Source organism: Phoxinus phoxinus, assembly GCF_949152265.1.
Source record: "Phoxinus phoxinus genome assembly, chromosome: 1".
NCBI lineage: Eukaryota > Metazoa > Chordata > Actinopteri > Cypriniformes > Leuciscidae > Phoxinus > Phoxinus phoxinus.
The window spans coordinates 18,103,777-18,126,029 of NC_136876.1; the positions used below are offsets into that span (position 1 = coordinate 18,103,777).

The following is a 22,253-nucleotide window of genomic DNA, read 5'->3' on the forward strand; positions in this document are numbered from 1 at the left end:
TGTACAATAACAGGACGTAGGATCATGGGCAATCATGTGTGAAATACAGAAACTTTATATGGAAAAGTACTCTGTTTAGTGAGCAAGTGTAAGAACAAGGATGACAATATTTCCGGAGTCATTCTAGCTATAGAAATATAACAATGACACCCTGCTCATTATAGATAACCAATTTCTAGGTCAGGGTTTGCCCACCTGAGGTTTATGAGCCTCTAGGGGTGTATGAGGGAACTACAGGTGGCTGGTAAGATTGTGATTAAAATGCATATGTAAAAACGAATGAAATAAATAATGAATATAGGAATGTTTACAATTAAAATAATCACTTTATTCTGATCTTAAATACAAGTTGTGTTTATTATAAACAAATTATTGTTATTGACAGGTTGGAACATTACTTGAAACTCAGGGTATACTTTAAATAAATAATTTAGATAATAAGGTTAGTTAAACCAGAAAACTTCCCACCCCTACAAGCACATTATAGGACAATAAGTCTGATTGTTCTACATTGAATACATTTTACTTCTTACTCTATCCCAACCACTCCTGTAGCATCACGTTACCCATGGACAACCATTAATCCTATAATTTGTTGGAAGCTGGGTAAGATTTGTTAGTGGAGTCCATTGTATCTATAGAAAATTGTACAAGAATTACTTGCCATGCAATCACGGCGGCAGCCCGGAGGTTAAAGCAATATCTAGATGCCATTAAAGGATGCATTCTGTAAGACAAAAAGCCTTTTAAGTTATGCCCAATTTGCTCATGGAAATGTGCCACTAATTCACTCTCTGGCACATTCCCTTATAAGGCCGAAGTCAGGCTTTCCACATCATTATATACAAAATACGGCATACACCCCATATACTGATTATTGAGGTTTGAATAGGTATTTGATAGCCTGGTTGACATTAGACCCTTCTCAGTTGTAACTGAGAGTGGGTCTGGGGAAGGTTCATTCACAGCCCATTTCCAAAGGGGTGTCATCAACGGACGTCACTCAAATGCCTCTGGACCTAAAATTGAATAGACCTGAAACCAATCAGAGCGATCATCATCGTGTAAAGCCCTCCTCAACGTTTGTGATTCTTGCCTCGATTTGGAAAAAATGGAAATGGGCTTGAGTGGGCTCTTGCCCAGACTGACTTGCAGAGCAAATCTCAAATTTGCCGGAAGTTCATCAGGGTTTTCCCAGGCTAGGTATTTGAGCTCAGAATATTCCAATACTGTATATGTTTATTGTGGAAATGGGTGCTTCAGAGACCGAAGTGTACTATCTCACCTGGTCAAATTACACTTGTTGAATTTTAAGAAACTTGTTCCTACAGACCATAATTGTGAGGTGGTGAATTGGGCAATGCTCACTGTGAAGAGTGCATTCAGAAATTGTAGACACTAGCTGGATGAAACTCAAAGCCCCTTCCTCCTGCTGACAAATCATGGGAACCTTGAGTATATAAAGGTTGCCAAGAGATAAAAACCCAAACAAGCAAGTGACTCTATTTTGTACCCTTTTAAACATCACTTTCACATCAAATAATACAAAGGCACAGGTATTTTCTAGGCAATTTGAGGGGCAGACAGGGAAAACTGTTTCAAAACTGTCATTGTTTTCACAATTCTGTTTGGTGTGGCACAGAAATTACACACTTAGGGTGAAGTGTGTAATTTCTGCTGTGATTCTATGGTGATGTTGTGTAAATCCTCCCACTTTCATTGCACCTCTTTTCATTCTGCTGATACACATTTTTTTCTCTCTCTCCCTGCGGTTGGCTTTGGCCTATCCTAGACAGGAACAGTGGACACTGGACAGTGGACATGAGACTCTGGTCAAGACATCCTGGCTCCAGAGCCTCTGCACAGTCTGTATGAAACCTGGAATGTGAATATGAGTGCATGTAAATGTGAGAGGACACACACAGAGGTATCATTTCCCCAAGACCTCACACAGTGACAACAACTATTTATTACCAACAACCTTCCTGGTGCCTCTGAGTATGCTGAATAATGGAGTGGTGAATGTATTACCTTTATAGCAAGATGATCAATCAATGGCAATGTCAGCCTTCCACTTCCTCTTAAAGACGTGTACATTAACATGTAAATGAACAGCATACAGTGGCCCCAAAAAGTATGTGGACACTTTTAGACACTTACTGGTAAGCCACACTTAGAAATGTCTCTTTTTTTACTGCATTAGACACACTTTTTCAAACCAAATGGCTTGTGCAAACAAATGATGCTAGAGGTTGTTGTTTTTTTTAGAACTTTTTTCCCTTTTGTCCAATTTTTTTTAAAACGAACTGGTCTCAAAGTCGTGTGTGTGTGTGTGTGTGTGGATAATGTTATGCCAGCCCCCCTTAACTTAACATGAACAATAATGCAAAGACATTTAAACATTTTTAATTGTGACATTAGTGTCCACTTTTTGGGGCCACTGTATCCGTACACATACAAAGATGCATGATGACGCTATTTAAGGAAGCTGTGTTGTAACATAATGACACATTGCCTTCACTTCTGAGAAGTCCTGTTGAAAGAGACAGAAAAAATGGAGTTGGGAAATATGTGGCGATGTCTTGGATTGCACACTGTCTCTCAGGATTTGCGTCAGTGGCCAGTTTCATCCGCTTTGGAGCCGTGTGGTATCTGGAGGCTTAATCCTGAGCTAAGGCTCATCTTGTGCTCTCATTCACCACAAGTGCCTTCTTTAGAATCTGTAAATATTAGCTCAAGATTATTTTAGAAATAAAATCATTTTTATGAAAGGAAGCCACTGCCAGTGATAAGGAATCTATTTAAATGTATAGCTGCTGGCATTGGGGTTTATTTATTATTTGTGCAGCAAGCAAAACCGACTCGGTTAAAGCATTCCTGTGGATATCTAAATTCAGAATGGACACGAGGTCCTTCAGAAGTTAAAGGTGAAGTGAGCAAATTCTGCACCACTAGACGCCCCAGTCTAAATGACAAAATAATGGGCTCTGGATTTGATTTGTTTCATACTTTTATATTCATTATAAACTAGTTGCAATATCTATAGTAACTCTTAAAACATATTTTCCTTCCTTATGTCTAAAAACTGGAAAATGTGGACTGATGTTTTTTCTGTGTGACTAAAAGTCTACTCATGCTAGATTCTATCTTCTTATTCCCAAAGGTTCATTTCCAGAGCCCTTCTGTGATTCCAAGTGGAGACGCTGAGCTGGCAGTAAATATCCAACAGTTTTGTTTGAGCTAAGACTGTTCAGTGAAGTGGAATGTTCACATGTATATTTTTAGACAAAACTTCCTTTTTCTTGATTTACTGTTAACAGTGACTCATACTGTCACTGTGCAAGTACCTTGCTGCCCATGACTCAATGCTGTCTGAAAGGGATAGAGATTGAGATTACGTTAAGAGACAGGTGATGTCATGAAGCATCTTTCTCCAGTTTTTTCTTCTTCTTTCGTTTAGAAATGTGCCTTCAATAGACCTCTTAAAGATGTCCATTTCAGAAAATCTTCAGATTTGTGGAGGAATCTTTCTCGTTGGCACAAACATTAGCTCATCACCCACAGACGTATAGTGAGCGCCTCTCTTTCAGGGATTCCTCAGCTGGACTCTGCGTATGGATAACAATGTTAGTCACATAATATACGTTCTGAATGAGCTCTGAGCTAATGTTTAAAACCATACACCAGTATGTCTAAATACACCACCACTCAGACATGTCACTCTCACAAGTGCTCCGCCAGTCGTAAAAACCCATGCCAAACTTGGATTAGCATGGGTGAAACTGGATGATCCCTTACGGTGTTTGTGTCCTCTTCCTCACCGGTGCTTCCCAACGAGATGGGTGACCTCTCCTGGAATGTGCCCCAGAGTTATGTCATAAATTATTTTGAATGGAGCATAGGATAATCCCTATTTAGGTCTATTCACGTGTTATTGAAGCATTTGTTTCTTCTCAGCACCACCTGACCACAAAGACGTGACCTTTTCTGAACGACAGCCAGTTCAGCACTGAAAAAAAATCCAGGAAATCAGTGTTATGCATTTTTAAATACAGTATATTTGGGGAACAAGCATGTAAACAGGTCACAAAGAGGCTGCTATGCCGGCAGGTCACTGTGGGTACCTGGGAGTGGAGCTTTCTCAGGAAACGGTGAGTCAGGCCATTCTGAATGTGTCAACAATCCGTCTGTCCGCTCCCTGGACTCAAAGAGCGTGTTGTTCCCTCAGGTGGAGACTGAGGGTCATCCGGGTGTCCCCAGCTCATGGAAAGGTTTAGTCAGCTGGTTTTGAGAGGCTGTTAAAATGAGCCTGAGTTTTGAGTGTATAGGCTTTGGAAAATAAAACGAATGTAACGGTAAAAGTGGAATCTGGTTTTTTAAACCAATTTTGTGGTGAATTTTTTTTTTTCATTTTCCTTCATATAGGCTAACATTGCCTCAAAAAGCACTTTGTTTTATATCCAATATTTACAATTACAGAGTTTCAGTCGTATATTTGCTTATTTATTACCCATAGGCTATATTTAAATTTAGAAGCTGAAGGTACAAGCCTGGGTTAGGTTAAAACATCAGGATGAAGCCTATATAAAAGAAGTTGTCCAAGACATATTTAAGCCAATTTTTCTCAGATAACATCACTTAAATATACCATTGTATATTCCAAAGCGTTGTAATCCTAAAGCAGGCTCACACTAGATGACTTTTGGCTGGATTTTGCTGTCGCAGACAGATTCCCAAGGTCTGCAACAAAACCCCCAGATCACGGCCAAATTGGTACTCATTGCGGTCGCTGATGCTTGTCAAATATGAGCATGTCTGCGACGTGATCTGAGTCAGTCTCGAGCAGTCAAAGACGCTGCAATATTTTCAAACCTGTTTGATATTATCGTAACATGATCTTGTAGTGTGAGCAATGAAACAACATGGTAAGCTGCTCATGCACCTTAATGTACATGAATGCAAGGCGACAATTTGACCATTGTTTTATACTAATAAACTAACAAGAAATATATTTTTTAAATGTAAAAAAGTGGTCTTTGCTCTATTGACATTATGATATTTTTTTATTTACCATCAGTTTTTGCTGAAAAGACATTTTCCGCCCGTGTGTATTTCTGACAAATTGTTTTTTTTGTCTCATCTTTTTTTATGTACATGACTTGACTCATGGCTCAAGCGAGCATGAGCGGCTCTCTAAAGTCTCATGTAAACGTTTTTTTTTTTTTTTTACAGAATTTCAAAAATGTTCTAAAACGAATCAGAATTTCTAACGGATGTGTTTGAACTACAGAAGGAAAGGCAAGAATAAAGAAAAGGTTTTGAACCAACAGTAGCAGAAATAAAGGAATGGGGAAATAAGTGATATGGAGAAGTCCAGATAGGTCAACAAAGACAGGAACATTATGGAACTAACTCACTATTAAAATAATATTTGTTTCCCCCAAACGACATTACGTTTGAATCAGAGCCTATTACAGGTCTATTATTGTCAAGGTTTGTACATGAAATAGTGAAATTTATGTTAGCTGTAACATTATGTAAATAATTAAGAGAATAAATTAATAACAGTGGCCGTCCTGAGTAGTAGCCTAAATTAATTGGCAGTATCACAACCATGTAAACAGGGGGAACACAAAGGAAATAAACGTAAGATAAATACGTTCATGAACTTTAGATACTCACTTTGGAAGTGTAATGGTCAACGAGAAGAAACTCACTAATAACCCCCCCAAAATTTTGCTTTTAACTGACTACATCGCAAATATGATTTACCTCAGAGTCAGAAGAACCCTCGTGGATGGAGTGAGTAGTTCACACATCGTCCAGTGAGTGGCAGTAACGCGGTGATGTGCCGCTGATCCCCGCAGCGCAGAGGAAGAAGAGCAGGAGGAAGAACACACCACACGAGTTTACAGTCAACCAGGGGAAAAACGCTGTTTACATAAAAAATACACAATGAAACCAGAAAAACAACTTAAACAACAGAAGAATGATAAGCATTTCAGGTAAATGAGAGGTGTAATACTTATTCAGTAACGGCGTTTCAGAGATTTGTGGCTATGTCTGGATATTCATTTCACATGGTAAACATAACCAAAATTAACAAGTAGAATGTAGAAATATTGCTTAATTTAAACCATATCTATATGATCATATGGATTGACAGAAAATGGTGAAGACATTTCCCAGTACATAGCGTAAATAATTTGGGTATAATGTTACTTAGGTAACTATGCATCTTTCAGGATTTCGTATTACTCTGGCTTAACGTCACAGCAAAATGTATTAATATCCACTGTCTGTTTTGAAAAGGCTGTGTCCAAAACCTGAAAATGCCACCTTCATACAATGTATTCATTAATATGAATGGCTATAAGAAATGTATTTGGGTTGTAGGACCCTTGTATATAAGCATATTCTGAAATTATATTAATCTTATATTCTAAATCATTTAAATATCAATTGTAGGTATTTATTAAACATAAAAAAACATATTTTTTATATTAATCAAATCTCAATGACCAAGCATTATTATCGAAAACTATTTTGTTCCTTTGTCTTTTTAATAGCCCTATTGTGTTCCTTCAAAAATGATTTTGTAAGATACAAATTTACTCATTTGATTGGTGCTGATAATCTAAGTTTCTTGTCATTTATTTAGTGCAAAGAAGTCAATTAAACATGCTGACCCTGCATCAGACGATCACCTCCAGCAGATTCCTCGTCGTTTGCGTGACATCATGAAGAGTAAAGAGACGATGAAACAAGGCTCAAAGAAAAGGGGAAAAGGTACTGCCTGTCTTACACAATTTTCAAAAAATTAATTATAATGGAAGGTTGGTAAATAAATGCCGCAGCTTGTACTACACAAAAAGCAGACCCATATACTTACTGAAGATTATTTATAAAAGTTACATTTTGAATTAAAAATCATTCAGAATAAGACACTGTAACTTCTTAATATAAATCACTTATTAAAAAAATATTAGGCCTAACTTCTGTTTGTATAGTCATTGTAATGTTAAATTTAAATTTCATTACTCATACTGGACATGTTATCATACAACTGGAATACCAGCTGCTTAAAACGTTAAATCTGTCACTGGTTTCCAATTTGTTAATGTAAGCTCTTAAAACATGACACTCTTTCAAGTTAATATATGACATCATTCATTAGAAGCTTGAAGATAGCTAATGATGTTATTGATATGTCAATATCAATTATTGTCAGTATGCCTAGAGGGCCAATTGTGTTGTTTTTTTAAGCAGTGGTTTCAAATAATCTCACACTGAACTTTCAATCATGCAATATATATATTTTTGTCACTGCACATAATTATTACCCATTTATCCAAGATTAGAATTCTTTTAAAACAATTACATGCAATTTGCCCGTTGGTTGAAAATTCATTGAGGTGCATCATGTGGGCGGCATCACCCCGCCGCTGCTGTCTGGGTTCTGTCTGCAGACAAGCTAGTGACCCACAAATATTGCTCAAGGACACGGCCAGTGTCAAGGGCAGCGGAGGAAGGGATGTCTTGCTGTGTGTGTTCATATATATATATATATATCTCTTGTTTTAGCCTCTAAGCCAAAGCTGGTCTCAGGAGATATTCCTGTCCCACATTTTCGCAGAGGACGGCACGAGTCAGAGAAAGCTTACATCAACCGCATGACCCAAGAGACTGAGCATGTCCTCTTCCTCACGAACAACCAGCTAGAGCGACAGCCGGAGGTCGAGCTAAAAGAAGAAGAGAAGACGGAGGAAAAGAAATCTCCTAAAAAGAATTGGTTAGTTTGACATGCATTACTGATTAACACTCAAACTGCAAAGTAGGGACGTTAATACAGAGGCCTTAAAGGGACTTGGTGATGGGAAAAATAACACGACAGACAACCAATTACAGAATCAGCAAATATGAACTTTTATGAAAGGATATGATGCATTATAACTAGGGATGCACCGATTGATCGGCTGGTGATCGGAATCGGCCGATTTTCACGTGATCGGCCGTAATCGGTGACCGGCCGATCACTCTGACCAATGCCGATTTTTAAAACCGGTCAAAGAGAAGCGCGCGAGCTTCAAGCAGGAACGTCGCGTGAGCAGCAGTGAATCGCGGGTTTCGGCGCCGAGACTTTTGTAGCAGCTGCTGTGACGATGTAGCCTACTACAAACGCTTCCAGTAATACTCCGGCGGCTGCAGCTGCTGTGATGACGCATTTACGCTGACGCGCGCCACTCACGGTCGTTCACGCGCCTCTCACGTTTGCCATGTGAAACTGTCATTCACGCGCCGTTCTCGTTTATGGTGCGTTCACACCGGACGCGAATAGCGCGTCAGGCGCAAGTGATTTCAATGTTAAGTCAATGCAAAGACGCGTTACGCGCGTTGTCTTTGCATTGACTTAACATTAGAATCACTCGCGCCTGACGCGCTATTCGCGTCCGGTGTGTAGGGACCGTTACAGTGTGAATCGCTCGTTCACGCGCCGCTCACTTTTGCAGTGAAGCGGTCGTTGACGCGCCGCTCACGTTTGCAGTGTGAAACAGTTGTTAACCTGCAACTGGGGACAAAACAGAAATGCTTCTGTTCGCGAAGAAAAACCTGCCATTGATGTACAAGTGATTGCAATAGGCCTGTGTGTGTGTTAGAAATATATTTATACTACAAGGATATTTATTTTATTTTTATATTATTTTATTGCCATTACCTATTTTTCCCTGTTTTTATACAGAAGTGTGTGCTTGTGTGTGTTAGAAATATATTTATACTACAAGGCTATTGGCTATTTATTTTATTTTTGTAATTTTTATATTATTTTATTGCCATTACCTATTTTCCCTGTTTTTATACAGATGTGTGTGTATTGGATGTGAAAAGAAGGAAATGTTTTTTTTTTCATAACACACTTCACTTTAATGTGTGTGAATTTCCCACACCGGGAGTAATTATTTGTTTGAATGTTCTATATTCTATGCAAAATGTTCTATTAAAGAAAACATAGACAAAAAACATTTGTGTGTGTTGTAAAGTGGTTAGAAAAAATAAAATCGGAATCGGCTAAAATCGGTATCGGCAGGTCAAACTTGATGAAAAATCGGAAATCGGAATCGGCCTAGAAAATTGAAATCGGTGCATCTCTAATTATAACATATATTATGAATATCCTTTATACTGCATTATACATAAAGGCTGTAAGTAAAGTGTTACCCAAATACTTTTTGTGTTTCCCTGAGAAACTTTACGTTCGCTTGCAAAACCTTTTGCATTTTACTCACGGAAACCTTTGTGTTCCCCAGAAAAACTTTGTTTGCTCCCAATACTTTTTGCATTCACTTGCAAGCAAGCAGAGCTTGAAAGTCTTGCGAGAACACAAAGTTTCTCAGGGGAACGCAAAAACATGGAAATATAATTTCGCCTCCTATCTCATTTTCATTTTCACCATGGTCTTTGTGTGATCGTGGTGTTAATTGCTAATTAATTAATTAATTGTTCTTGCTCATTTAATTGATTAAGCTTCCGATCAATCCAATCAATCTGACAACAAATGCATTAAATAACCATGCAAAACGCTTGTCTGCACACCCTTGTCTTGCTTGTTGCAAAGTTTCTCTATGAATAAAGATTATAGTCATTTCAAATACTGCCACAGTGTGTTAAAGTTTACTTCGCTTTATTTTAGGCTCAATAAAGAGAAACGTCGGCATCAGAGAAAGAAGTTAAACCAGCAAGAGGAGCGTGAAGAGGAGGAGATGTTTAAAGGTATATATATAATATAAATTCAGCATTCTCATCAAAAGTCCAAATGTACCCTGAGCATCATCATGTCTCTTCCTCTTAGATGAGGTGGCGTTTGGAGAGGTGGTCATGGCGCCTCCACTACTGAGTGTTAAACCAAGGAAAGCCACAGTCAAACCCCAGGTAAGCTTTTTTTTTGGTATCTACTCCCTTTTGAGATGCTAATTACTAGCAGCCATATCACCCTGTAGCCCAAGACCGGTTGCCCACTGAAGCTAAGTGGGGCTGAGCCTGGTTAGTACTTGGATGGGAGACCTCCTGAGAAAACCAGGTTGCTGCTGGAAGAGGTGTTAGTGAGGCCAGCAGGGGGCGCTCACCCTGTGGTCTGTGCGGGTCCTAACGCCCCAGTGTAGTGACGGGGACACTATACTGAAAAAAGAGCGCCGTCCTTCGGATGAGATGTTAAACCGAGGTCCTGACTCTCCGTGGTCATTAAAAATCCCAGGATGTCTTTCGAAAGAGTAGGGGTGTAACCCCGGCATCCTGGCCAAATTTGCCCAGTGGCCTCTGTCCATCATGGCCTCCTAATCATCCTCCTATATATACTAATTGGCTTCATCGCTGTCTCCTCTCCACCAGTAAACTGGTGTGTGGTGGGCGTTCTGGCGCAATATGGCTGCCGTCGCATCATCCAGGTGGATGCTGCACATTGGTGGTGGTTGAGGAGATTCCCCCCTTCCATATGTGAAGCGCTTTGAGTGTCCAGAAAGGCGCTATATAAATGTAATGAATTATTATTATTATTATTATTATTATTAATTAAAATGCATTTTGTTCCTAATTCCCAATTCCCATCGTGATTTGACCTCAAGGGGGCACCCAAAGTTCTTCTCCTGAACTCCCTCCTGGGTCACAGTCCTGTGTCGGTAGCCAAACCCTCTATGGCGAGGAAGAGGATGATGGAGGAGGAGCGGGAGAGAGCGGTGCAGCTGTACAGACAGATGAAGCAGCAGCAGAGAGACAAACATGAGCAGGACAAGGCAGCCAGGACCTCCACATGATACTCTACTCTTTGTATTGTGCAGTGTTCTATCATATTTATATGTATATTTCGTTATTCTATATATTTTTGCTACCTCTGCTGGTCAACAATGCCATATTGATAAATAATTGTGCTGTGAAAGATTTACAAGTGGATGTAGCAGGACTGTATAAAAGGCAAAATAAAAATAAATGTTCACACTTTTATATAATGTACAGTCAATTCATATGCATCTGTTCCCTTAATACTCAGAATGACTCTGGTGATGAAGGCTTATCTAGCATTTTGTTCTGATCAACCTCTAATCTTTCCACATTGAAACTTCCAAGCACAGAGGATGCTTGTTATTCAATTCAGAGGATGCTTGTTATTTATTATTCAAAAAATATAAATCTAGCACTTGTCAGTTGGATCCTATTCCAGTGTACTTGGTTAAAGCCTGCTTACCTTCTCTCTATTCTTTAATTACTGATATTATATTTATATTATGTCTTCACTCTAAACCGCTGTGGTCACTCATATGCTTAAGAAACTGGAGGCTGATTCAATAACAAATCATTTTCACCCCATTTCCAATCTACCATACCTTCTAATATACTGGAATGGATTGTTGCAGCCCAGGTCCGGGATCATCTTTCTGATAATAGTTTGTATAAGCAATTTCAATCTGGATATCATATCTTCATATCATAGTGTTTTCGACGCACAACATTCTGTTAAGACAGATTGGAGTCTTATTTGAATCATAGGTACCCATCTGACTGGGTTTTGTGGGTCGTACTCGGTTTATACAGCTGAAGCAGTTTAGATCAAAGCCTTCACACTGTATATCAATACAGGTGTTCTGCAGGGCTCAGTTTTGGGTCCTCTTTTATTTATTATGTATCCTTTACCCATTGTCATTTTTGTGGGTGGAAATTTAGTGTTCAGTTCCACGGCTGCGCATATGAGACCCAACTTTACCTGTCCTCCAAACCTACCTCTACTTTTCCTTCATCTTTCCTCTCAGATTATTCAGCTGATTTTAAAGGGCACCTATTATGGAATTTTGAAATGTACCTTTCATGTAGTGTGTAACATAGATCTAAGTGAACAAAAACATCCTGCAAAGTTTGAAATATGAAAGTGCACCGTATATAAAGTTATTGTCTTTCAAAAGTAAGAGTCGACTCTGAGTCATTTTTATGAATGTTAGAAGACCGAAGCTTTTTCTCTGACTAGATGACGTCAACTTGTAAAGTTATTTGAATACGAAACGCCCACTTATTGCGCTCCAAGCCCAGGGAAAATATCATGGCGACGAGACGCTGTGTTCTGAAGTGCAACTCAAAAGCCAACTTTTTTCATCTGCCCATGGAGGAGCATTTGAAGACTAAGTGGCTACAATTCATATATACAACTATACCACAGAAGTATAGTCCGAGCCTTGTGCTTTGTTCGCGTCATTTTGAAGACGATTGCTTTATCAACTTAAATGCAATCAAACTTGGATTCGCGAGGCGGCTGATATTGAAGGAAGGTTCAGTTCCAAGTGTATTTGCATCAGCTTCCTCCTCCGTATCACAACCTGTAAGCAGTGGCGCCACCAGGGGGTGGCCAGGGGTGGCCGTGGCCACCCTTGGCCGACTCCTGGCCACCCCACTGGCCACCCCACTGGCCAGTATAAATTTTAGTAGCATAGTTATGCATTCCATCCCTAATGCACAGCCAGGCAGGCAAGCCGCTCTAGACCTTCGATCGCACACAGTAGCCCGCCCCTCCCCCGCCCCTCCGTACATGCCGCTGTTGCGCGCTCAGACAGCAACAGCTCAGCGCGTGCCCGTCGGTCAACAATTTTAAAAGAAGTTAAGAAAGAAGACGAAGACTACCAGTAAGTAAATAAGTAAAAAATATTCTTTAGTAAAAGAAGACGGGGAATTATGTGTCGTGACGTGCTTTTTAAGTGCCAAATGGTTACAGTATACTGTTACAACAGCTTTTTGATGCGTCTTTGACACGTTTTGACAAGAGTTACCTAGCTAACGTCGTTAGCTGGTGCATGTATATGTGTAACGGAGTTTAAATAATGCTGTTAAATTCATGCATTAATTGGGAAAACTCGACATTGGCTGTTGCATCACTCGCATTTGTGTGCGTGATATTGCGGGCGGAGCTACGTCACCACCAGCACCAGCAGAGTCTCACATCTCTCGTGCTGGTAAGTCGCATCAATAACAGCTGCGTCATAATAACAGAGTTTAGATTGTTTTCAAGTGCAAGGTTGGACTTTATAAACTACACACAAGTTTACTTCATGTGTCTGTTAGTTCCTAGTTCTGTCAGTCGAGTCATATGTGTTATTTGCAATGATGAAATGGAGTGTGTGTATGTATTAACCTGCTTGTGAACTCTGTTTATTTCATTTAAGAAATTCATGCAACGTGATGCACTGTCCGTTAAATATAACACAACAAACCAAAGTATATCAGTAGGTGTTTCCTTAAGTCTTTCTGATAGTTTTCTTCAGGCCGGTTTACTACAACAGTAGAATACAATTCTGAAATTATGGTTTATTGTTTTGGTGTGCCACCCCAAGATTTTAAGTGGCCCCATCTGGCCACCCCTATGAAAAATTTCTGGAGGCGCCACTGCCTGTAAGTAGGGTGACCAGATGTCCCGAAAAATTCGGGACAGTCCCGAAATCTGAGCTGTTGTCCCGAATCCCGAATCCGGCCCTAATTGTCCCGAAAATTATACTTATACAAAATCTTGAATAGAACTTGTATGATAAAACATTAAAAACTGTCCGTGGAGGTTGAGTTTCTTTTTATCTTAGAAAAAAAGAAACAAAAACAGATGCCGCAGCCAAAAGCAGCGTATTATGATATATGAGCCAGCCCCCGCCGGCCGGCGGCTCATTGGCTGCGGGCTGCGGCATCTTTTTTTGTTATCTTTTATTTCTAAGATACCGAAGGCGCGAATTTAGATGCATTTGTAAGCTAATTTTCATTCATTCGTTTTGTGGACATGGCTGAACTGGAATTTGGCTAACTCAACTCAAATTAATGTTTCATTATGTTTAATTTATTTGACAAGTAATTTTATATCGCTTGACCAGCAGGCGTCACCCCCCCCCCCCCAGTCCCGAATTTCAACCAATCGCATCTGGTCACCCTACCTGTAAGTGTTATTAATAATTGTTGCTTTTATGTTTTATGTAGCATGCTTAATAATTATTTTGTTTGTGTAAGCACCGTTTAGCTTCTAGGTCTTCAATGACAATTGTATTGAGATATGTGAAGTGTTTGTCGTTGGTTTCGGAGTTGTCTTAAAGAATAGAATAATACCTCGTACTAGTAACGTAACTGCATTTTTTTTTTTTTTTTGTAAAAACGTTATGTTTATGCATCGGGCTAATGCAAACAAAGACTGATGGTTTTACAATATGAACTCTGGGCTATGCTCGCTAACATTAAATTCTTTATCTTATTTTTAGTTTTTTTACTACAAACTATAAAGCAGTGGACTATAATCATTATTATAACAAAATTGAATTGATAAAAGCATCATTGTACTCCGTGTTAAAAATAAGTATTATCTCTGTAAACACTGCTGGTCATCTGACCAATCAACGCAGATTAGCGTCGCGCAAAGGAGGGGTTTGAAAAACGAGTCGTTGAACGAATCATTTGGGAGTCGGTGAGCAAATCAGGTAAAAATAAATGCATATTATACGACAACAAAAGTGTTTTTTGTCATTGCATGCATGTAAAACTGTTGTTGGGGACACCCTAAACAACATTAGGAACATTTTAAATGTCATAATAGGTGCCCTTTAAAGAGTGGTTTACATCAAATCTTCTTTAACTTAACAGCAGTAAAACTGAAATTATTCTTGACTTCAAAAACAAATTTGGCCAAATCTAAACATTCCTCTGTGGATATTAATAATTTTCCAGTGTCTGTTTCTAAAGTTTAAAAGTTTGGGTGTCATCTTTGACAGTACTTTATCATTCGAAGCACATATAAACAGTGTCATGCTTTCTGCATATTTCTACATGCATAATATTGATCAACTTTGTCCGGCTCTCTCGGAAACTGTGATTCTTGTTTATGCTTTAGTCACTTCCTGTATTGATTACTGTAACGCTCTTTATTATGGCCTGCCTTCAAAGCTTCTCTACAAACTCCAGCTAGCACAAATCCTCTATTACTCCCATATTACAACACTTGGATTGGCTCAGGGTTAAATATTGTTTTGAACCTAAAATTCTTCTACTTACTCACAATAATCTTGTCCCTTCTTATCTTCTGCACTCTTGTTCTTCCTCGAACTCACACTGCTTCTATGGCGTCCCGAGCCTTTAGTCATGCAGCTCCTTATTTCTGGAACTTGTTGCCACAGGATGAGGGAAACAGTGAACGTCGTCTTGTTTTTAAATCTCGCTTTAAGAACAATCTTTTTAGGCTGGCTTTTATGTGATTGCTTTTATGCTTGTATCTAGGCTGTAATAATGATTATTTGTTGATTAATGTTGATTGTTTTGTGTGTTGTAAGGTGTCATTGTAAGGTGCCTATACATAAAATGTATAATAATATAAATAATATAATAAAAATGTAGGCAGTTTATTCTCATCTTGCACCTTTGCGCACTACAGACATACAGTAAATGATACCTGAAACTGCAGTTTGTTGAGAGATGTTCCATTACTTATGTAAGGAGAGAGGTTTTCACCAATAAAGAATGGTAAAACAAGGTGAAATAATCCCATAGATTTACTTTAAAGGCCTGGATGTGCTTTTTTGTCATGGGCCAGTAATTAACAGTAAGGAACCCCATAGCAAAATCCTGGCATCATGGTGGGGATGAATTTTTATTTCATTTTTTTAAAAAAATATAAAACTACAACATTATAGTTTGTTACATAATATTGAACTTTGTTATTTCCTTTTCATGCTTTCCCTTTTGATTTTAATTGTATGAATCTATAAAATTGCATAGAATGGGTGCTTAGCCACCCAATTAGTGATTTGCGAATGCATTTCTGTATTTTAAGATGTTACTGAATAGATATCCTCTGTGCAATCCAACATTGTAACATGTGCAATAATATTCATCTTCCAGTATATTCCTTTATTTGAGCTAATATAGTAGCAGTAGCCCACATGTGTAGACCGCATCCCACTCCAGACGCCCACTTCAGTCCAAACACGCGGACCAGTGCCACAGATCGATATCATGTAACATTGAAAGAGGAGAAACTCACAATCAAAGCGGTCGCCATGGCAACGGCCCAGCCGGGGTTCCACCAATCAATGGGCTTCATGAGGCTGAGAGATGCTCAGTGATGTGCCAACGTCCTACATAAAGAGTGTGGGACAGGGAGCCTGGGCAGCACATACTGAGAGAGAGAGATTGGGGTGAAAAAAAGGCATCCAGAAGAAAGAAGGACGACATTAATACAGGAAGAGACATGGTGAACTCCGGACGAAGCGTTCCTGCCGTGGTTTGCCTGGCCAACCTTTGTGTTGCACTATGTGTAGGAGGTAAGATCATGGATTTTTTTCTCTTCTTGGAATAGCCATGTATTTTTCATGTGTTATTTGTTATATATGTTATGAGAGAAGATACTTTATGACAATTTGTTCTTTTTCCTGACCATGTTTTTGGTATTTAACACAAAAACCAACTAAACAATCTGTGAAATCTTTCTTTATATGCGCAGACACAATGTTGCACAGTTCAGTTGCAGTTATATGAGAAGTCACCATCTTTACAGGAAATGCAGAAGCTTTCAAACGACTGAACTGATCAAAGTGTCAGGTGCGAGTGAATGTGTCACATGACTTCAAGAGCAGTGAGCAGCATTCAAAGCCTTTCATTAACAAGGTCTCGCTTGTGATTTTGTATTCAGGCTTTTCCCTCCTTTTCTTGGGCTCTTTGGCACCAAAAGTGCCTTTGCAAGCTGAAATGCAATATAATTGCTCTCATACTTAACATTATATGACTAATTATTTTTATGATTCTGAAAGGAGGAAAATTCACAGTTTAGTGCCAAATAAAGGTGGATGGAAAACCAATTTCTGGGGTGTGTTTCAAATTTATAAACTACATAAATGACATGCAAGAAGGAATGCCTTGTGAAAGAGATTTATTCATACATTATTCAAAAACTGATGAAATATGGAGTGCAAATGCATGCAAGGAAATTTAAACCCCTCATAATATGCATTGTTCTTGTTAGTGTTGTCAAAAATATCGATATTTCGATAAATATCGATACTGAAATATCTGAACGGTACCAATACTAATTTCCCGAAGTATCGATACTAGCCGAGCTTTCACTTTCACTTCTCCCCAAAGGCGCGTTGACAAACACCACACGTGACGCACTCGTCTCATTCGCTCTGGTTAAATAGGAAAAGTGAAGTGAATGGAAAGATGGCGAGGGCGGCGCCCCCGCGACCGGCTTTGGTTGATTGATAAAGAACACCGCGAGCGGGCATGTCGGAGAATAGCGCGGACACGCGTAAAAACACACCGCGAGCGGGCATGTCGGAGTCGGAGAATAGCGTGGACACGCGCTACACACCTCGAGCGGGCATGTCGGAGAATAGCGCGGACACGCGCTTCACACTGCGAGCGGGCTGCGGGCACCCAAAAGATTGTTTGACAATCAATAATCCCTCACATCACTCATTTTTTAAAATTATTTTATAGGTGAAAACAGACTTAAGGAACAGGCTCCAGGGGTACCATTTAGCAAGCATAGGCTACGCTCAGCATCAGGGGTGTTTGTTGTTTGGACAGACCTTTCCCCACTGCTAAAAACAATCCTAAACGAAACACTGTAACGCTTCTCATTTTAACTTTTCTGAAACATTAACCAAGATGGCCAAGTATTGTTGTTGATATGAGTCTGTGTTGTCTCGTTTTTTCACCGTAATTCTTAAAGTTAACATAATCTGACTGAGGAATCCGACAAGTAAATATTTTAACTGTGGTCAAATGTAAATTAACTTGTGCCTATTTAACTTTATTCAGAAAATTATTATTTAATTCTGCAATTTGCCTTCATTAGCGATTATCATCAATTTGATTACACAGATATGAATTAAACTAGACAGTTAGACAATGGCATCTCTGAATTCAATAATGAAATGCCTTTAACTGAAAATTGAATGTTTAATCTTATTATTATACATTACTGACACTCTATCCTCCAATTTGATACTGTTGAGTGCTTTTTTACAGTAAAAAGCAAAAAAACAGTTTTGGCCTACTACAGTAGGCTATATTTTAATCTTTGATTACAGTAGGTTATACAAATACAACGGGTCATGTTAGCCCTGGTCCAATTAAAAAATATTAACAGATAGAACTCAGGACATTTTTGTTCATGTAAAATATATCTCATTGTCATGTTCTAGACTTGTTATATTTAGCTTTAAAAAAAAAAAAATACCCCCTTAATATTGTGGCAGTTTTTTTCTCTGTGGTATCGAAAATGGTATCGAATATCGATATTTTTCAAGGTATCGTATCGAAGTTAGAAATTCTAGTATCGTGACAACACTAGTTCTTGTTTTTGAATGTCTTCTTTTCTTTCGTTGCCCCAATCGGTTCACAAATGTCGCATTTCTGTCCTTCAGCAGCGTTGAAGCCAGATGTGGTGTTGGAGAACAGTGCTACCACACTGAACCATTCAATGGTGCTGGTGCAGCGCATGGAGGCCCTGCTGACCCAGGGGAACGGCAGTGACGTGAGCCTGCGCGTTCAGACCTTGAACACGGACGAGGTGAAGGTGATCCAGGTCCACTCGCTGGTGTTGACCCTACAGAGCGACGTGTTTGAAGAGCTCCTACAGACCCGTAACTCCACTGCGATGGTCCTCAGAGAGACGCCAGACTGTGCTGCTGTCTTTGATAAGTTCATTAGGTGAGTGATTCAGTAATAATTGGTCATTTAGCAGTTTTAGACAAAGTGATTTACAATTCTCTTGGAGCAACACGTGGTTGAGGTGACTGCCCATGCTTTACCCTTGAACCTACACATATACAACCTTTTAGTTACAAGCCTAAATCTATAATCAATAGGCCATAACAGTCCACTAACTGGGAGCAACTGGGGTTTCTGGGAAAAAGTCTATGATGTAATGTGTTTGCCTTTTAGTTGACTTTGGTAGATAGTAAAGCATTTTTTTAGATTCACTTTCTCTTGTTGATTTGTTGATTTACTGTGGAGTACGGGTACAAAAGATTTAAGGAATAAAAATGTAAAAGGAATGAAAATGTTTCATAGCAATAAGTAATAAGTACATTTTGTGTATCATTTTATTTATTTTCTATTTTTTATTTATTTTCTTTTTTATATTTTAGATTCTCAATAAAACTATTTTATTTATATTTTTTATTGCTTTCAATTTTGTTTTAATTGTATATTTTTTAATTATTGTTTACTTAAAAAATTATATATTTTATATTGTGGGATTTTCAACAAAGTTATTTGATTTGATTTATATGTTCTATTGTTTTTTGTTGTTCTATAGTTTTTTTTTAACTTTTATTTTTTAGATTTTCCACAAAACACATTTGGAGGGAAACTTAAATCAAGTATTTAAACATTACTTTCCACAAATCTTTCTGGGGTCCATATAAAAGTAATGCAAGCCATTACATACATTGATATGTATATATAGCCTACTAAAGTAGTGAATTTTATGACAAAATTAGAGATAAAACCAATGCAACCAATGTACACATTTTAGAGGGACAGTCAAAAGGACACAATGGTGGAAGATCATGAATATTTCCAGGTTTTACCTACATCTAGGCCTCACATTATGTCAGATAAATGTACGGAGCCCCGCACATGACATGCAGGAAAAAAAAATATATTATGCCCATGAATTAACAGTTAGTTTCAAATGGTGAAAGAATGGTTGGGGGGAGATTGAAGAATAATTTTCACACAGGAATCGGCAGCTCTGAGTCCAGACCTTAAATTCACTGAAAGTATTTGGGATGTGCTGGAGGAGACTTTACAGAGTGCTTGACTCTTGCATTGACAATACAAGATCTTGACCAAAAATATATGCACCTCTTAAAGGAAAAAAATCTTGCATGTCAGGTGTGGGGGTTCCTTAAAATGAGAAGATGAAGAACAGAGGAAAATACTTTTAGTGCATCCTTCAGTTGTGTTACGTTACTATCATTCAACACAGGTCAAGTTTCAGGGTAATGAAAGTTATCTCAGGTAGAACATCAATGGGAAGGTTGATTTTCACAGCCCGATCTCTTTCCCTGCAGGTACTTGTACTGCGGTGACATCACGGTGCGTCTGAACCAGGCCATTCCTTTACACAAGCTTGCCAGCAAGTATCATGTGTGGGACCTCCAGCAGGGCCTCACCCAATACATGACCCAGCACCTGTCCAGCGACTCGCCCACGGGACACGTGGTAGCCTGGTACCAATACGCCACGCAGATCGGGGACGTGAGCCTGCAGAACAGCTGCCTGCAGTACCTGTCCTGGAACCTGTCATCGGTTCTCCAGAGCGCCGAGTGGAGCTCGGTGAGCCCAGAACTGATGCTGTCTTTGCTGCAGCGCTCAGACCTGGTTCTGCAGAGCGAACTGGAGCTGTACGAAGCTCTGGAAGCCTGGATCAACCAGAACCAGCCTTCAGGTGAGACGGCCGAGAACGCACTCAAAGCGATACGTTACGCCATGATATCACCTCGACATTTGTTCCACCTGCAGAAGAAGTCATCTCTGATGTTGAAATATTACGAATCCGTACGCGACCTGCTCTTCCTGGCCTTCCAGTTCCACTCAGCCTCACCCGTCCAGCTCGCGAAGTACTTCGACGTTAACTGCAGCCTCTTCACGCCACGTAACTACCTGTCGGCGGCATGGGGCTCCCCGTGGGTGATCAACAACCCTACGCGGGACGACCGCAGCTTCAGCTTTCAGACTCAACTCGGGCCGAGCGGTTACGACGCCAGCAAACGCGTGACGTGGAACGCTCTTTTCTCACCGCGCTGGCTTCCTCTCAGCGTGCGATCCGCGTACCCGGAGCAGGGGTCCTTGCAGCCCACTCGTACCGACGGGGGGCGTCCGCGGATCATCGTCACACCTGCCACCTCCAGCCCGGACTTCGCTGGCGTCAGCTTTCAAAAGACCGTCATCGTATCGGCCCGAAAGCAGGGGAAGGTGGTGGTCCGTCATGTCTACAACTTCCACCAGAGCACGGAAGAGGCGGGAGACTTTCTGTTGGAAGCGGACCTCCAGCGTAGAGCATCCGAGTACCTCATTGACAGCTCGCTCTACCTGCACATTATTGTGAAGCCCCTCTACCACAGCCTCATAGTGGCCAAAAAATAAGAGTCTAGTTCCTCTACCAATGATTTATGCCCTACAGCTTTGAAGGCGTGATTTGCATGTCCACATGCATTTACATTTATGCATTTTGCAGATGCTTTTATCTTGAACTGCACCACATTTTGATTTTACATTAATATGGATGTTCAGTATATATATGGATTTCAAATATCAAATCAGCACCACATTTTATTGTTGATGTCAAAATAAAATTAAAATGTTTAAAATACATTTTCATAGTGCATAAAAACACCCATTTTGTCACTATTTAATCAATTCCCAGTGGATAAAATCAATGTCTGCCCTATACTTTTTCTCACTTAATATCCTGTTTCATTTGGAAATCAGATTAAATGTAGCCTAACTGGTTGTGAATTTTTGGTTACTTTAGTAAAATAACTTTTTTATCATGCTGCATGAAAGCTCACACAAACTTTAATAGTAATTTGAAGTCACATTTGTGTATTGCCATGTTTGACTTTAATTTGTCAACCCCTTAAACTGTACGGTGAACATGCTGATTGCGTTCATAGAAAGAAGTCAAAAAGCTATAATAAAATAAAAAAACTGTATTCATTTTTTGTTCACTTGTTATATTGCAATTCATGTTATGTTTCAATTAAAATCACAATTTCTGAACCCACAAATTACTGTTTATTCCTTACCAAGAAGCATTGGTTCTACTTAATGAAGCTGTGATGTTTCTGGGGTGGAAATGCATTTGGAAAAGCATTATTTATTTTTATTTTTAATTTAATTTTATATTGTATTAGATAACATTGTGACATGCACCTGTTGTAAGTATTGCAACTATACATCTTATGTGTAAATAGAGATATCTTAAAAAAAAAAAAAAGCGTGGTCAACTCTGAAGCTGAAACCCTCTGGTGGTCAAAGAGTGGCACGTCCTATTTAGCCATTGAGCTATTCGAATTAAGAGAGTGGTTTAAAGCTTGGCTGCTGATATGCAGACGCTTACTTGAGTGTTGACAGGTTTTATCATGATGCCATTTGGCTGGAGTAACGCTATATCAGAAGATAACTATTAGAAAGCCAGCTGGAGCACAGCAGTGCAAACACAGCATTAAGCAGCAGCTGCTGGAGTG

General features: G+C 39.4%; 2 protein-coding genes and 1 long non-coding RNA gene across 4 annotated transcripts; 2 read left to right on the forward strand and 1 right to left on the reverse strand.

Moving 5' to 3' along the window:
* Window positions 1-2,502: 2,502 nt before the first annotated feature.
* LOC306999372 lies at window positions 2,503-4,286 on the reverse strand. Of its 2 annotated transcripts, XR_013797834.1 has the most exons (4): window positions 4,125-4,286; window positions 3,799-4,009; window positions 3,348-3,608; window positions 2,503-2,720 (listed from the first exon to the last, which is right to left on the reverse strand). It is a non-coding gene; the product is annotated as an uncharacterized lncRNA (long non-coding RNA). The 2 variants fall into 2 exon arrangements; XR_013797835.1 differs by having other exon boundaries at window positions 3,348-4,009.
* A 1,484-nt stretch (window positions 4,287-5,770) lies between these two features.
* On the forward strand, window positions 5,771-11,940 carry ccdc137 (coiled-coil domain containing 137). Its single transcript, XM_079613966.1, has 6 exons — window positions 5,771-6,005; window positions 6,662-6,789; window positions 7,585-7,792; window positions 9,689-9,768; window positions 9,848-9,927; window positions 10,617-11,940. The coding sequence occupies exons 1-6, from the start codon at window positions 5,956-5,958 to the stop codon at window positions 10,803-10,805; spliced, it is 735 nt and encodes a 244-aa protein (XP_079470092.1). The 5' UTR covers window positions 5,771-5,955; the 3' UTR covers window positions 10,806-11,940.
* A 4,164-nt stretch (window positions 11,941-16,104) lies between these two features.
* On the forward strand, window positions 16,105-21,791 carry btbd17b (BTB (POZ) domain containing 17b; the record flags this gene model as incomplete). Its single annotated transcript, XM_079614006.1, is given in 4 exon segments — window positions 16,105-16,184; window positions 16,186-16,313; window positions 18,420-18,705; window positions 20,076-21,791. Coding segments are annotated over 4 exon segments (1,569 nt in total). The 3' UTR covers window positions 21,151-21,791.
* Window positions 21,792-22,253: the final 462 nt, after the last annotated feature.